The 17,254-nt window shown below is 34.0% G+C and overlaps 1 protein-coding gene across 3 annotated transcripts in view; it reads right to left on the reverse strand.

The window, feature by feature from the left end:
- Positions 1-5,402: 5,402 nt before the first annotated feature.
- LOC149531735 (uncharacterized) overlaps positions 5,403-17,254 on the reverse strand; it is a 59,476-nt gene continuing 47,624 nt past the window's right edge. Inside the window, exon 3 of one of the 3 annotated variants that reach the window (XR_016358604.1) lies at positions 5,403-5,590. Coding sequence is in view for 1 of the 3 variants with exons in the window: in XM_089809425.1 (XP_089665551.1) it covers positions 9,529-9,717 (189 nt within the window). In the remaining 2 variants the exon portion in view is untranslated. Of the gene's footprint in view, positions 5,591-9,362; positions 9,718-14,363; positions 14,674-17,254 lie in introns of those variants that run through there. The other 2 variants (XM_089809425.1, XR_016358603.1) reach the window with 2 other exon arrangements.

Raw genomic sequence — 17,254 nt, forward strand, 5'->3', positions numbered from 1 at the left:
AATAGATTAATTTAAATAAAATTAATAAAATTAAAAAATATAATTACAAATGTTATATTTTTATTCATATTTACTATTTAGTTTCAAAATAAAAATGTAATATCTATAAATTATTAACATATATTGATGATTGTGATAATTGTTTATAAAAATAATTATTAATAATATTAATCAAGTCTTTCAATTGGCAATGACTGGACACATGTCACAATTTTGAATGAATCTAAGCACATGGGAAAGCATTCTCCAAATCGGCTTGAAATTCATCTTGAGCCATCAATCTTTCTTTTATGCAACGATCAAAATTTTGGGCAGAATCTTTAAAATAAGGAAGGATTCGAAGGAAACATTATTTCAATCCATAAGTTTGCATATTGGCAACATTCTGGTGTAGGTCTAATGGAGTTGGGCTTCACTTTTAAAACTTTGAAACAACAAAAAGTACTATTTGGGAGTGGGGTGGATCACCGATTGAAGAAAATGGTGAAATGTCCTTCGAAGGAAATGCTTCAAGCTATGCATGAGACATTAGGTCATTTTTCTATGAAGCTAACCACTGTTGGAAGTTTCAGGTGGATATAGCAACAATGATAATGGTGTGAAGTTTGCATGTTGGAGAGCATGAGCAAATTGTGGCATGGGTAATGAGGGAGCTTTTTGAGGAAGCTCTAATTCCAAATTTGTATGTGTTACTAGAATGGGCGCATCTAGGATGGGCATTTGACTTTAGTGAAGGATATGTAAATGAGTAAGGTGTTGAAAAAGAGATTTTTCCCTTTGTAAACTAGCCACATGGGCAGATAGAACAAGAAGCTTACACAAATGAGTGTCACCATGCATGGCATGCGCTCAAATGTGCAATCTTGGCCCACAAGGAACATAAGAAGGTGGCCACCATTCCACAAAATTTTCCTAAAAGAAAATGATCAGCAAGGATGTTATAGTAGAATGAATCAATAGTTGCATTTTTGGGAGCTTTGAGGATTATTCAGAGGATGACCTAGGAGAGGTCTTTTTTAGATACGAGTAATGGCTTTCAAGAAAATCAGCCTAGCAAAGGCTTTTTGTTTTTAGAATGTATAGGTGATATATCTTTTTGTAAAGGATGGTCCCTTAGAAAGAATTAAAGACCTTATAATCATGATGTAATTATTATTATAATATTAATAAAATCAAACCTATTACCGATCAAAAAAAATTAATTATAATAGTTTTAATATATATATATATATATATATATATATATATATATATATATAAAGGATTTTCTTTTCTATTATAGAATTGATTTTCTTTTTTATCATAAGCTTTTTATTGTAAAGATGATATGGAAAATTTAATGAAGATATATTAAATTTTATAAAATAAAATTGGTGCAAGATATAATGAAATAATAATAATGACAATAGTTTAATGTAAATAAAATAATTCCAATTTTAAAATATAATTGCAAATGCTATAGATTTATTCATATTTATTATTTAGTTTCAAAATTAAAATATAATATAGTTAAAATATTTATAAATTATTAAAATTTAAAATATATTAAAAATTGTGATAATTGTTTATAAACTATTCTTCATCATTTAAAAGACTTCATAATGAAAAAAAAGTTAGGAATAGGTGACAAGATAGGTATGAAATAAAAATTTGACACATAAATTATCAAAATTATATTTAACTTTGTTAAAGCTATAATCTATTAATCTTTAGTTTTCCTTGAAGCTTCATTTTTTTTAACCAATTAGGTTTTAAAAAAATAGTTAATTATTAAAAGTTAACTATTTTTAACAAAGTCACAGACTAATAGTAACATTTGAATAGTGCATTGAGAATCAAGATGCCAAAAACAAACCTGCAAAGTCATAGACTAACAAGAACAACAATTTGAGAAGCAAAAACTATTATTTTCATTGATAATATTTTAGACTGTACAATGTACATAGTACTGATTCATAGCATAGATATTCAAAATAGCTAATTAAATCAACTTGATTTTACTATTTCATAATTTATGAAAAAGGGCAAGGCCTAATCCAAAGAAAAATACAAATATCTTTAAAATATTTTTTTCCCCTAAGGGCAACAAATAAGGAAACAATATTCAAAAATAGGGAATAGGGAACCAGGGAGGCTGGAAGCATGAACAGGTTGAGGGGCTAAGGGCTTGAAGCCTTTAATCAGAAAGGTCTTCAAGTTCATCCATGAGGAATTTGTTGGAGAAGATGATATTGTTGAACTCATCTAGCCATGTGAAGTTAGTCTCACTGACATCATCCAGCAACAACCATTTTCATAGGAAATCCCTTCTGAGCCATGCCCACTTCTGATGGCAAGTCAATTCTTGTTCATTCATGCCGAGCAAGAAAGGATGCTTATGTATAATGCACCCTATGCCTTCCTCCTAGCACTTGTCTACTACATCTGCAAAAGGGATTACAATGCCTGGCCCTAATACCTACTCAGCCAATACAAGAATTTTGAAATCATCTTCTAAAAATGTTATGCAGAAGCATCAACATGTCTATTTGACTACCTCCAAGGTCGAGAAGAGACACGAGGAAGTAGGAGGTAATATCTATGGACACACGATACCTCTTATCACTTCTTAAGAATTCATAGTCAAGTACCATGAATATAGCATGGCAGATAAAAGGACTTTGGACATCTACCTTGCAAACCATGGCAAGGACATCATCAAAAATCATGCCCAAAAAAGGCTTTTGTAGAGCCATTATAGTGCATTTCGAGAAAATTACCGTATCCATGACTAAGATTCAAGAAACTCTACAAAATGCAACTGTAAACTGAATTCAAATTGAAGAATATGAGAAATGATAATGAAAGAGGAATTGAAGAGGCTATTTAGTTGCAGTTGCATTTAATTCTTTAGCATTCGCAATCTTTCATATCTTATTTTTTCATATTCCTATTAATTTTCAAGTGTGTGAAACACCGAAATGTACTGGCATTAATGTCAGACAATTGATAGTGATTGACATTGAGTAATGATTTCCATGCAAACCTTTCCATGTGTCTCAATTCTAGATAATTACATGCAACTCCAGGTCTTTTCAAGCTAGTGGCCCTGAGATGCATTTTCTATCATTGATCTCCAACTAATCAATGATTAATAAAACTATTGTATTTACTATTAATAATATGAAAGTGATGGTAGCTGACTTGGTAATAGTGACACTGATGTAACAATGTTATGACATTATTAATAGCACACCTAAGACAGTACACAAGTTGATACTTGAAGTGACTACTCAGTAGTTAGTTTAGTCACTAACTAATACATGTGTGAATTTTGCTTTTAGATTAGACAATTTTTTAGTTTACCACTAAAGATTAGCCAAGACCATTATTCTTTATTTTTCTACAAAACAAGTAATTCACCTCTGACATTATTAATTCATTTTTGGCAATAGAAAAAATAGTCATCATTTATTTATCGGTCGACCAAAAAAAACATTAATTCACTACATTTAAAATGATTTTTGCTAGGGCAAGACAAAAATCACCAACATATAATATTTTATTTCCCTATATGGAACAAAAAAATTTCCCTCGACATTAAAATTTTCCTGCCCACAAAATGTTGGATTCACCAGCATTTTAGGCTTTTTTTTAGGAGAGGTTTCTTAAAGTTATCACTGATCAGTTTGACATGTTTTGTGTGGACAACTAAGTATTCCTATGACTATAGTATGGCTAAGGATTGTTGTTGCACTAATTGCTATTTTTGAAAGGAGTACTAACATTGTTACTATTAAGAGATGATTCATGTCTCATATTGTTTGCATCCACAAACTTGTAATTCACCACATTCTTGTTGTTATTTTTCCAGGAGGTTTTTTGCTTATCATTGGAACTATTGACAAAGTCATTAGAGGAGGAAGAGTTGTTAGGAATCCCTTTTCCATCTTAAGACATTTTGAGGCTATCATTATTAAGAAAAGGTGCCTCTACTTTTGTAGCATTTTCAAGCATTGTTTATATTTTTTGCAAACATTGGAGTTGTAACCAATAATTCATCAATTTAGTGAAGTTGTTCACAAAGATGGAAATCTTCTCCTTCTTAGAGATTTCTCGGATGTATTTGGCAAATAAGAGTTGCCATCTTTGTAGGAAGTGTTGAAAACATTCCCCCAAGAGTATTTTGGTATTACAAAGATCCATCATTGTGACCTCTTTCTCTATATTATAGGCATATTGCATGAAAAACAAAGAAGCCAGTTGATCAAAAGTTTTGATTGGATGAAAGTTTTGAAAACCATTCCATGGCTTGTCCCCCCAAGCTTCATGGAAACAAGCGCATGAGGTAAGTAGTTTTGTGTATGAATTCCATACTTAACATATAGAATTGTCTTAAATGATCTTGGGGATAGGATGTGCCATGATATTTATCATATTTTAGGATTTGCACATTTTGTGTGAAGGGCACTAAAATGACCCTCTTATTGAAGGGTAGAGGGCATATCATTTCTAGACTGAATTGTGTCGGTTGGGTCATTTCTTGTCGCAAGGTGCAAAGCTCCAACTCCATAGATTGAAGTTGTTGAGTAATGACCTCAAAGGGTATCATCATGGTCTTTCCTTATATCAAAAATATCAAAATCCAAAGGAAATTTGGCACCTCATTTTGCCAGAACAATAGGTATCACTCTTTATTTTTTCCTATCATCTTATCCATTACATCAAGTAGATTGGGGTCTTGTTGAAGTTCATTTATTTTACATTGTAATCTCATCACTCCCTGGTGGGAATAAGGAAGACATTTTGGTTGATGGTTGTTCTTGGTTTGATTGTTCTATTTGGTTAATTTTAGGTTCTAGATTGAAGAGTATTGAATTAAACTAGGTGGATGAAGCAGTGATTGTAGTTTTTTGATCATCAATGTTCAATGATTGTGAGGATTCTGCAATTGTATCTCATTTTGATAATCTTGCACTTGTTTGTATAGGAACCATTCTTACTGCTCCCATTCTCAAAGTAATAGATTTAGTTTCTCTTATTCTAGGGGTAGTATCAAGTTTTTTGGGTGACATGACAAGTGAAATAGATCCTTATTGATGTGTAATGCCCCACCAAGGGATCCAAAGAATTAACCTAAAATTTCATTAAGTAAAACCATGAAAGTAAAACATGAAAGTAAAACCATTCATAACATAGTAGCGAAAGCAATAGCAATATCCAACTAAAAGTAAACATAAACATACATAACAAGTTACATTCTTTAAGGATTCTTTAACATTGAATCACATTTAAATTAACTATTAGTGAATCCTTCTAATACAACATCCACATGATATAATAATGAAAAGTCCAATGTTCATAAATTACATTTCCGATTGCTCAATCATCCACTGTATATGCCACAGGGTATGAAAGGCTTAAAAGAATATACATATGTGAAATAAAGTATATCATCATTCTAAATCTAATCCATGATGCAACAAAGTAAAGGTGATCACATGTCATACATGATACACCATCATAAAAGATAACCATTTACCACAAACATAGCTAACTAAATGCACGGTTCCTCCCAATCATAAATAACATCATTAGACCATCGTACGTCCTAGACATCCCTCCATGCATAACATTCCAAATCATTGAAGAGATCATCAGTATTAACATAGTAGGAATGTCACTCCTAAAAACATACTACATCATATGCATAAAGTAATCCAACATGCAAAATAAAGCAATAAGATAACATCATCTAACATATGCAAATCATCAATGTAAGGATACGTGTCCACCATCATAAAGAATGCATCAGCCACAGTGTCTCAAACGGATCTCAAATGATAAGAGTGGAAAAAGCACTACCACCCGATCGTGTGGAACCTAAGTGGTCCACTCCCACCACGCTGAGGAGATAATCTCAAGTCCCAAATAGGATATCAAATCACATAGCACAAATACTCTCTAAGTCCAAGAATCCTAAAAGTATACTAACTCAAAAGTTCCAACACAAAATCGACATCTAATCCCAGAGGCACACAAAGACATGTAGGAAACCTACTATGCAAGCAAGAAAGTGTCATCACACGGATCACACTAGATTTACCCTGGCAGTCTCTCAATAGACCTTAGCCCCCTAGTGATCCCTATGTGACAATTAGTATCATCTCATATAGATGAGGCATACTATGGAATGCAAGGTCGCAACCAAGCATTCTCTCTACTCCCATCCTAGTCTATACTAGCACTCAAGGCATGGGCGAGAACAAACCAATTATTTTTTTAGGTTTATTTAAGTCAGTATTAGGTGTGAATGTTTTCACTTATTGAGACAACTTACAATGAGTTACCCTGGCAGCCTCTTAGGGCCCCAACCCCCATTGCAAGCCACTTCCCAACACTACAAGTAGATAACCTACCCTAGACTCATGGAATCATAAATCACAAAATACCAAAAGATAATCCATAATATAAACATCTAATCTCCATGAGTCAACTGAAAAGCATCCATAGATAATCATGACCACAATAGTTATCTATTCGCAACTGAAGGTATCCCTAATAATTCACAATAATCATTGTCTCCTAACAAGCAACCAAAAAGCATCTCACAATAATACCGATCGAATGACTCCAAAATGGTTGAGTCAAAACATGTCACAACATGGCATCATCAAGATCAAATAACAATTTCAATTCCATTAAATGACTAGAAAGTAACCCAAGTATAATTGATCAATGACTCAAAATGGTTAAGTCAGGTGTCTCTTACATATGAATCTCAGCTTCACACAAGAAGACTAGAAAGCAATAACAATCAATAAATACAAACATCTCATAGAGCATACTATCACATTATCATCGTTGGGTTTATTAAGAATTGAGATCATGACATCATCATGACATCACAATCATAACCCTTGAGCCTCCGGTAGACGTCCTATAACTGGTCAACACTAGTCAACCCAAAAACCCAAAACAAGAAGCATAGAGAAAACACAATGCAAGCACATGTTTTGGTTTGCTAGAAGCTTATAATTGAATTAAATGTGGAGGTCTCAGTTTTTCATTTCAAATTTAGATATCAAGTGGGGAAATTGTGCATTTTCTTCTAACCCATGTAATAGATTAAAATTGCCCATAACTCTAGAATTAATTTTCCAATTATTCTAATGATATATTGTTTATATAAACGTTATTTGAAAATGATGACTATAGAATTCTGCATTGTAGATTTTAGCATGAGAAGTTACCAATTATTATCATCTTCACTTCATAATAAAATTACAAAATAATTTATTATTAAAAGAAATGATCTATTAACACAAATATATTATCAAATATAATAATCTATTATTCATTAATAACATATATACATACTATCGCAGGTACCCTGCTTATGCAAGTACCCTGCGACCCATGATGGCAGACTAACGTCAAAGTCAGTGGTGAGCATGGAAGGTTTTAATCATAAATGTGCCCACATTAAATATAACGATCATAGTTTATTCGAATCTCGCAGACTATGTTTGAAGAAGGCCATGCGGCCTACGGGTCGCAGGTACCTTGTATACACGCGGGTAATTTGCAACTTGTGCAGGTAAACCACCTACAGTTGGGGTATAGGGGTCCCTTCCCCAAAACATATATATATATTTATTTATTTTTAAATTTTTTATTTTATTTTTATTTTTTTAAATCGCTTTTCCTCAAATGGAAATCGCGATTCAAAATTTATAATTTCCACTACCATTGTGTGTGTGTGTGTGTATATATATATATATATACACACACACACATATATATATACACATATACATATATACATACATATATATACATATATATATATATGTATATGTATATATATGTATGTATATATGTATATATATATATGTATATATATGTATGTATATATGTATATATACATACATATATATATATATATATATATGTATATATATGTATGTATATATGTATATATATGTATGTGTATATGTATGTAGATTTACATATTTTTAAAAGGAGAACAACGCATAATTTTTAAAACAAAAAGGGCTTTCTAATTTCTTAAGAATTTCCTTTAAAATATTTGTTCTCTAAAATTTACCCATTAATCCTTCGAATAAATTTTTAACCCTAGTCCATAGAATTCTCAGATCTACGCTTGTGGCATTTTCTCACATAAAGAATTTAAATATCCATGACAAGATTAAAACAACTGGAACATTCACATAAAATCTTCAGAAAGCATTCAGAAGACATGAAGAAGATAGCAAGTGCAAGAAGCGAAATATCACATGCAAAAATCAAAAGTGTCTAACTGGACACTAATTCTAAATCACTTCTCAAAATTTTGCAGAGCAAGCTCCTTCCTTCTCCAACGTTTTCAGTCCTCCAAACGTGCTCCCTAAGCTTCTAGGAGTGCCTAAATATAAAGAACTCTTAGGAAGCACCTAGAATATCTCTAGAAACAACCAAAAGGTGTTGACAACTAAGCATGAGTCTTTTCCAACCTTCTAGATGAGTCATAAGGTTGTAGAGACCATGTACTTAATTTGTGTGCTAACTCCTGTGTTGTTGACATATGTGCAATCAAAAGGTGCATTAACTCCTAGGCAAGCTTATAACTTTTATTTTAATTCTTTTATCTATTCTATTATTATTATTTATTTTTTATTTTATTATTATTATTATTATTACTAATTTTAATTTCTAATTTCTTTTATTTAATTCTTTTCTCAATTAATTTCCATTTAATTAATTAAAATCAAAATATCTAAAGATCATGATATTATATTAATTTTTCCAAATAATTAAATTATTAATTAAATCTTTTAATTTTAGACTTAATTAATAGAAAATTCACCATAGACCTCCAAGATAAAGTATGGAAACCCATCATAGAACAATCCATACAAAATCAGTCTAAAGGGTTAAAAATCACGAATTATGTCATCCGACACATTCGAAAGGTAAAATATCCAGATACTTGTCCTAGCTCACTAGGGCAAATGGTTTAGGGGTTTAAGATTTGGACTTGAGAATTTATCTCCCTTCTCTTACTATTGAGATAGTGCAATAGGGTACGCTCATCCTGGCAATTCAGGCAAGTCGATACCCAGTACCTACAACCTGCATAAAAATCATGGCTAAACAGGCAATGGAAAGAAGTGGTGCATTGTGTAGATCCCGACTAGCAGGTGACTACAACTCCCTTCCTTAACCACATCAGAAATGCCATACATAAGAACCAACACACACACCATACACATGCTAGTATGGGTTAAGTATCCATAATAAAACACATGTGATAATAAACCATCTAACTACTCATCATCAATAACTGGAAACAATATAATAATCATCATGAATACATGAAATGTAGACTATAAATAATCTCATCATATATCAACTAAATCCATAACACAATATCCAATAGTCTCGAAATAATACTACTAACCATCAACATAAAACTAGTCTAACATAGTATGACAATAATAGCAACAATATGTCCAAAAAAATGTAAACGAGGGTAGGCACTACATCTTAATCCTGGAAGCCTACAAACAAGTAGGGATACAACTCTCGTAATCTAGCTACATCCTCCCATGTAGTTGAAGAATCATCAGTAGGGTCCCATTGGACCCTTACCTGCTCTATGGTTCGACCCCTTAGGGTCAACTCCCGCTGCTCCAAAATGCAAACTAGCTCCAAAGCCAGCTGCCCATCCTCTACCTGCAATGCATTCCAATCAAGAACATGTACAACATCAGGAATATATTGCCTAAGTACTGAAACATGAAAAACATCATGAATGCAAGCTAGGCTAGGTGATAGAGCAAGGTGGTAAGCAACTGGGCCAATCCTCTCAAGAATCTCGAATGGTCCCACAAAGTGAGGTGCTAGGTTTGAACCCTTTCTGTATCAGATCAGACTCTTTTGCGAACACACTCTCAAGAAAACCTTGTCTCCCACAGCAAACTATTTATCTATCCTATGTGCATCGGCATACTTTTTCTATCTATCTTGTGTTGTAGTCAAGTGCTCGTGGATATGCACTACCTGTTGCTCCATATCATGAAGCATCTTAGGACCTAACAAGATGTGATCCTCAAGACTATCCCAACTCAAGGGTGTACGATAAGGATGTCCATATAAAGCTTGAAATGGTGCCATGCTAATAGAACTGTGATACCCATTGTTGTAAGCAAACTCCACTAGGTAGAGATGGTCCTCCCAATGTGTCTGCCTATCCATCACATACATCCTTAACATATCTTCCAAAACCTAATTCACCCTCTCTGTCTGACCATCTATCTCTAGGTGATATGCCGAACTAAAATTCAATTGTGCTCCAAGCTCATGCTGCAATAATGTCCAAAATGCAAATGTGAATACAGGGTCCCTATCAAAAATGATCTTTCGAGGAATACCATGTAATCTCATAATATCACGCATGAAGACATTAACTATAGAAGTTGTTGTATAGGAAGACTTGATTGGTGAAAAATGTGCCACCTTAGTCAACCGATCAACAGTGACCATGATAGCATCATGATGACGAACAGTCATAGGTAATCCTACAATGATGTCCATAGAGATGATGTCCCACTTCCATGAAGGAATGAGATTTGGTTGCAAAAGTCCTGCCAGACGTTGGTATTTTGCCTTAACTCTCTAACACTCAAGACACTTGGCCACATAATCAACAATGTCTTGCTTCATCCCAGACCAATAAAATAAATGCTGCAAATCAACATGCATCTTTTTGACACCTGGATGTGCTGAGTAGGGTGTACGATGAGCCTCTGTTAGAATCAAGGTGCTAAGTTCATCCAATAATGGTAGATAAATCCTTCTTGAATGTCTCAAAAGACCATCTGATTGTCAGACATAGCCCACAAACTTACCCTCCAAAGGTCTTCCTAATTCTATCTCTCTGCACACTTCCTGGTACCAAGAATCTATAGGAAGTGCCTGAAGAATCTGACTCCTCAAATCAACAATAAGTCATAGATGATATCCATGTCTCCTGCAACTCAAAGCATCTGCCACCACATTCTCCTTTCCCTGAATGTACTTTACCTCAAAATCATACTCACATAAAAATTCCATCCATCGCCTTTGGCGAGCATTCAAATTAGGCTGAGTGAAAATGTATCGAAGACTGCGATGATCACTATGTAGCTCAAATCTGTACACCAACAAGAAATGTCTCCACCTTGTCAAAGCATGAACTACCACTTCCAACTAAAGATCATGTGTAGGATAATTTAGCTCATGATCCTTGAGCTTTCATGATTCATACGCAATCACCCATCCATTCTGCATCAAAACTGCCCCAATCCCTTCTAGGGAAGCATCTGTACACACCATGAAATCACCTTCTAGATCAGGTACTACTAAGATCGGTGCACTAGTCAAAAGCTCCATGAGCTTCTGAAATGCTTCCTCACACTTCTCTATCCAAATAAACTTATTTCCTTTCCTCTAAAGGGAAGTGATAGGATGCACTATTCTAGAGAAGTTTTGGACAAATCTACGATAATAACTAGCTAGACCCATGAAACAACGAATCTCTAACACATTAGTTGGTGTAGTACAATCTACTATTGCCTAGATCTTTGTAGGGTCTACAAAAATACCATCACCTGATATGACGTGCCCTAAATACTAAATCTTTGATTTGAAGAATTTTCACTTAGCTGCATTGGCATAAAGTTGATTGTCTCTTAAGCATTGTAAAACCAATCACAAGTGTTCCTCATGCTCCTTCTAAGACTTAGAATATATCAATATATCATCAAGAAACATAAGTACAAACCTATCAAGATAAGATCAAAACACCCCATTCATCAAACTAATGAAAATTGATGGAGCATTAGTCAGCCCAAAAGGAAAACTAATGTTGTAGTGAGTTTGAAAGGCAGTCTTGTGAATGTCGGCTTCCTTAATGTGAAGCTAGTGATATCTTGACTTAAGGTCAATCTTGGAGAATACTATAGCTCCCTTGATCTGATCAAACAAGTCATCAATCCTAGGTAAAGGATACCTATTCTTTATCGTCACCTTATTCAACTATCTGTAATCAATACAAAGGTGCAAAGAACTATCTTTCTTTTTCACAAAGAGTATTGGAGCTCCCCATGGTGATAGACTAGGTTGAATACTCCCTTTAGTCATCTTGAAATGATATGATCTTCTTCCTATAATCTATACTAGATCTATGAGAGCCAAGCCAATACATTCCTAGAACCACATCATAGGAACCAAGGGGTATAACCCGAAGGTCAACTGTAGTATCAAATCCTCCTATGTTAAGCCCACACTTATGAACTACAAAATCTGTGGAGACCTTAACCCCTAAGGCTAGTTCCACTTGCCAATCATGATCTTTCTTCACTAAAATTTAGCTTACACTTAGCAACTATAGATGGAGAAATAAATGAATCTGTAGCTCCTAAACCAAACAACACTGAAAGAGATGTATCTCAAATAGTTTCTGTGGTTTCAACCACTGTTCCTCGATGATCTACCTGATGGTGATCTATCATTGCAAACACTCTATGAGCTCTTCCTGCATCTCCTACTGTAGGCTCTGATGCTATTGGCCTAGGGCCTGAATACTGAGGTGCTCGCTGTGGATAGTGAGTTGCAAAATGTCCAATTTTCCCACATCTAAAACATCCTATATTTCTGCCAGATCCTCTACCATAGGTGGTGCATTTGATTGCTGATGGCTATTCCTACTAACAAAAGATTGACTGCTCTGAGTTGGCTAATTGGGTTGATTCTATTTATTGCACTAAGCATTGTGATTGTTCTTGAAGTTAGAACCTCCGCCACCACCTTGAGCCTGAGAGTTTGATCCCTTCTGCTGATGAGATTGCTGCTAATATTATTTCCCCTTAAAAAAAGGAGGCTTCTTATTTCCACCTGAGTTGTAGTTTCCTTTAGATCCTGATGCTACAGGTGCTCCCACAAAACCTTTAGTTGCCTTTAGTTCTACAAGGATGGCTTGATGAACTACATCCTTGAGGGTTTTAGGCTCAAATACCTTGACACCCCTGATTATATGGTTGTTCAATCCTCTAATAAAGTAATGTGTCAACTAAGCTAAGTTGTCACTGAATCCTAAAAGGGACATGAGTTCATAAAATTTGTGCTCATACTCTATCACAGTCATAGAATACTACCTAAGGTTATGGAACTCATCTGCCCTTTGCTGCTTCCATTCCTCTGGTAGGATTCATTCATGAAAACTCTCTAAGAATAGCTCCCAAGTGACACTGTTCATATCTATGCCCAGCTTCTTTTCCTCAATTGTCCACCAAGTGGCCCCAAAATTCTCCAAGTTGGTAATCACAAATCTCACCTTAACATTATTGTCAAAGTCCTACATGGCAAAATCCTGTCAAGGGCAATGAGCCACTGTTCGGCCACATATCCAAAAACCTACCCATTAAAGGGCTTGACCTTGGATCTCGAAAGGTCCTTCATCTAAGTAGATAGAATGGATTTTTGATGATCCTTCTAAGGGCTCCTAGACCTGGGTCTATGCTCTTGTTCTGTCTAATGTGCTCCATGTTGTTTATGAGCAGGAGGTAGGTGATCAAGAATGGTCTGCATCATTTGTCTCAAGTTAACCTCCTCATACTCAACTTGGTCCTCTCTATAGCTCTCTTCCTACTACTTACTAGCATGCTCTCCTTTGCTCTCTTCATGAGCAGATCCTCCACGAATAGACTCATGGACACTGATAGCTCTGCCACTACCATGGCCTCTACCATGGCCTCTAGCAGAAGACCTAGTCCTAGATACCATACTACAACAATATCCAAGATACTAGGTACTATTACCACATAATGCATGCTACTGTATAGCATAAAAGTCACATGTTCTACAAACAACTAAGTTTAATTTTGGTTTTGCCTATGTTTAGGTTTAAGTAGAATTTTTAGTTTGAAAACTAAGTGTAGCATATGCAAGTAACAGTTTTAAGTTCTATTTTTGTTCACCTAGTTTCAAGTTTTGAAGAGATACACATAATAGTTCAAAATCTAGTTTTGTTCCAAAATACCTAGAGCTCCCAATGTAGAAACTCGGGCTCTGATACCAAATGTAATGCCCTACCAAGGGATCCAAAGAATTAACCTAACAGTTCACTAAATTTGGTAGTATTTTTTTTTTTTGAAACATGAAAGTAAAACCATTCATAACATAGTAGTGAAAGCAATAGCAATATCCAACTAAAAGTAAACATAAACATACATAACATGTTACATTCTTTAAGGATCCCTTAACGTTGAATCACATTTAAATTAACTATTAATGAATCCTTCTAATACAACATCCACATGATATAATAATGAAAAGTCCAATGTTCATAAATTACATTTTTGATTGCTCAATCATCCACTGTACATGCCATAGGGTATGAAAGGCTTAAAAGAATATACATATGTGAAATAAAGTATATCATCATTCTAAATCTAATCCATGATGCAACAAAGTAAAGGTGATCACATGTCATACATGATACACCATCATAAAGATATGAACATCCATCATAAAAGATAACCATTTACCACAAGTATAGCTAACTAAGTGCATGGTTCCTCCCAACCATAAATAGCATCATTAGACCATCGTGGGTCCTAGCCATCCCTTTGTGCATAACATTCCAAATCACTGAAGAGATCATCAGTATTAACATAGTAGGAATGTCACTCCTAAAAACATACTATATCATATGTAGAAAGTAATCTAACATGCAAAATAAAGCATAAGATAACATTATCTAGCATATGCAAATCATCAATGTAAGGATACGTGTCCACCATCATAAAGAATGCATCAGCCACAATGTCTCAAGTGGATCTCAAATGATAAGAATGGTAAAAGCACTACCACTTGACCATGTGGAACCTAAGTGGTCCACTCCCACCGCACTGAGGAGATAATCTCAAGTCCCAAACAAGATATCAAATCACATAGCACAAATACTCTCTAAGTCCAAGAATCCTAAAAGTATACTAACTCAAAGGTTCCAACACAAAACTAACATCTAATCCCAGAGGTACACAAAGACATGTAGGAAACCTACTATGCAAGTGTGAAAGTGTCATTGCACAGATCATGCTAGAGTTACCTTGGTAGTCTCTCAATAGACCCCGAACCCCTAGTGATCCCTATGTAGCCACTAGTATCCTCTCATATAGACAAGGCATACTATGAAATGCAAGGTCGCAACCAAGTATTCTCTCTACTCCCATCCTATTCTGTACTAGCACTCAAGGCATGGGCGAGAACAAAACAATTATCTTTTTAGGTTCATTTAAGTCAGTATTAGGTGTGAATGTCTTCACTTATTAAGAAAACTTATAATGAGTTACCCTGGCAGCCTCTTAGGGCCCCAGCCCCCATTGCAAGCCACTTCTCGAAACTACAAGTAGATAACCTACCCTAGACTCATGGAATCATAAATCACAAAATACCAAAAGATAATCCATAATATAAACATCAAATCTCCATGAGTCAACTGAAAAGCATCCATAGATAATCATGACCACAACAGTTCTCTATTGGCAACTGAAGGTATCCCTGATAATTCACAATAATCATTGGTTCTTAACAAACAACCAAAAAACATCTCAAAATAATACTGATCGAATGACTCCAAAATGGTTGAGTCAAAATATGTCACAACATGACATCATCAAGATCAGATAACAATTTCAATTCCATTAAATGACTGGAAAGTAACCCAAGTATAATTGATCGATGACTCAATATGGTTAAGTCAAGTGTCTCATACATATGAATCTCAGCTTCACACAAGAAGACTGGAAAGCAATAACAATCAATAAATACAAACATCTCATAGAGCATACTATCACATTACCATCGTTGGGTTTATTAAGAATTGAGATCAAGACATCATCATGACATCACTAGTAGACGTCCTATAACTGGTCAACACTAATCAACCCAAAAACCCAAAACAAGAAGCATAGAGAAAAGACAATGCAAGCACATATTTTGGTTTGCTAGAATCTTATAATTGAATTAAATGTGGAGGTCTCAGTTTTCCATTTCAAATTTAGATATCAAGTGGGCAAATTGCGCATTTTCTTCTAACCCATGTAATAGTTTAAAATTTCCCATAACTCTAGAATCAATTTTCCAATTATTCTAATGATATATTGTTTATATAAATGTTATTTGAAAATGACCCCTATAGAATTCTGCATTGTAGATTTTAACATGAGAAGTTACCAATTATTATCATCTTCCCTTCATAATAAAATTACAAAATAATTTATTATTAAAAGAAATGATCTATTAACACAAATCTATTATCAAATATAATAATCTATTAATTATTAATAACATTTATACATATTTACATATATATATATACATATATATTTATATATATACATACATACATACGTACGTACGTACGTACGTACGTACATACATACATACATACATACATACATACATACATACATACATACATACATACATACATACATACATACATACATACATACATACATACATACATACATATATATATAATTATTAATTTTTGAACAACAATAATAACATTTTAAAAACATTATAAAATTGAAATGTAAAAATTCGATATCAATACTGTCGCGGGTACCCTGCGACCCATGATGGCAGACTGACATCAAAGTCAGTGGTGAGCATGGAAGGTTTTAATCATAAATGTGCCCACATTAAATATAATGGTCAAATTTTATTTGAATCTCGCGGAGTATGTTTGAAGAAGGCCATGCGGCCCGCGAGTTATAGATACCCTGCGTACACGCGGGTACTTTGCAACTCGTGCAGGTACACCGCCGGCAATTGGGGTACAGGGGTCCCTTCCCCAAAACGTTTTTATATTTTATTTTTTTTAAATCACTTGTCGCGGTTCGAATTTTATAATTTTGACTATGATTTAATAAATATATATATATATATATGTATATGTATATATACATATATATATATATGTATATATGTATATATTATATATGTATATGTATATATTATATATGTATATATGTATATATACATATATACATATGTGTGTGTGTGTGTGTGTGTGTGTATATGCAGATTATTATTAACAATTACAGCATATATGGCAATTGGGGTACGGGGGTTCCTTCCCAAAAATGTTTTAATATTTTATTTTTTTTAAATCACTTTTCTTCAAATGGAAATCATGATTCAGATTTTATAATTTTGACTA

Source organism: Cupressus sempervirens, chromosome 11 (genome assembly GCF_028749045.1).
Source record: "Cupressus sempervirens isolate cs-2001-9-10 chromosome 11, ASM2874904v1, whole genome shotgun sequence".
In the NCBI taxonomy this organism is placed as follows: domain Eukaryota; kingdom Viridiplantae; phylum Streptophyta; class Pinopsida; order Cupressales; family Cupressaceae; genus Cupressus; species Cupressus sempervirens.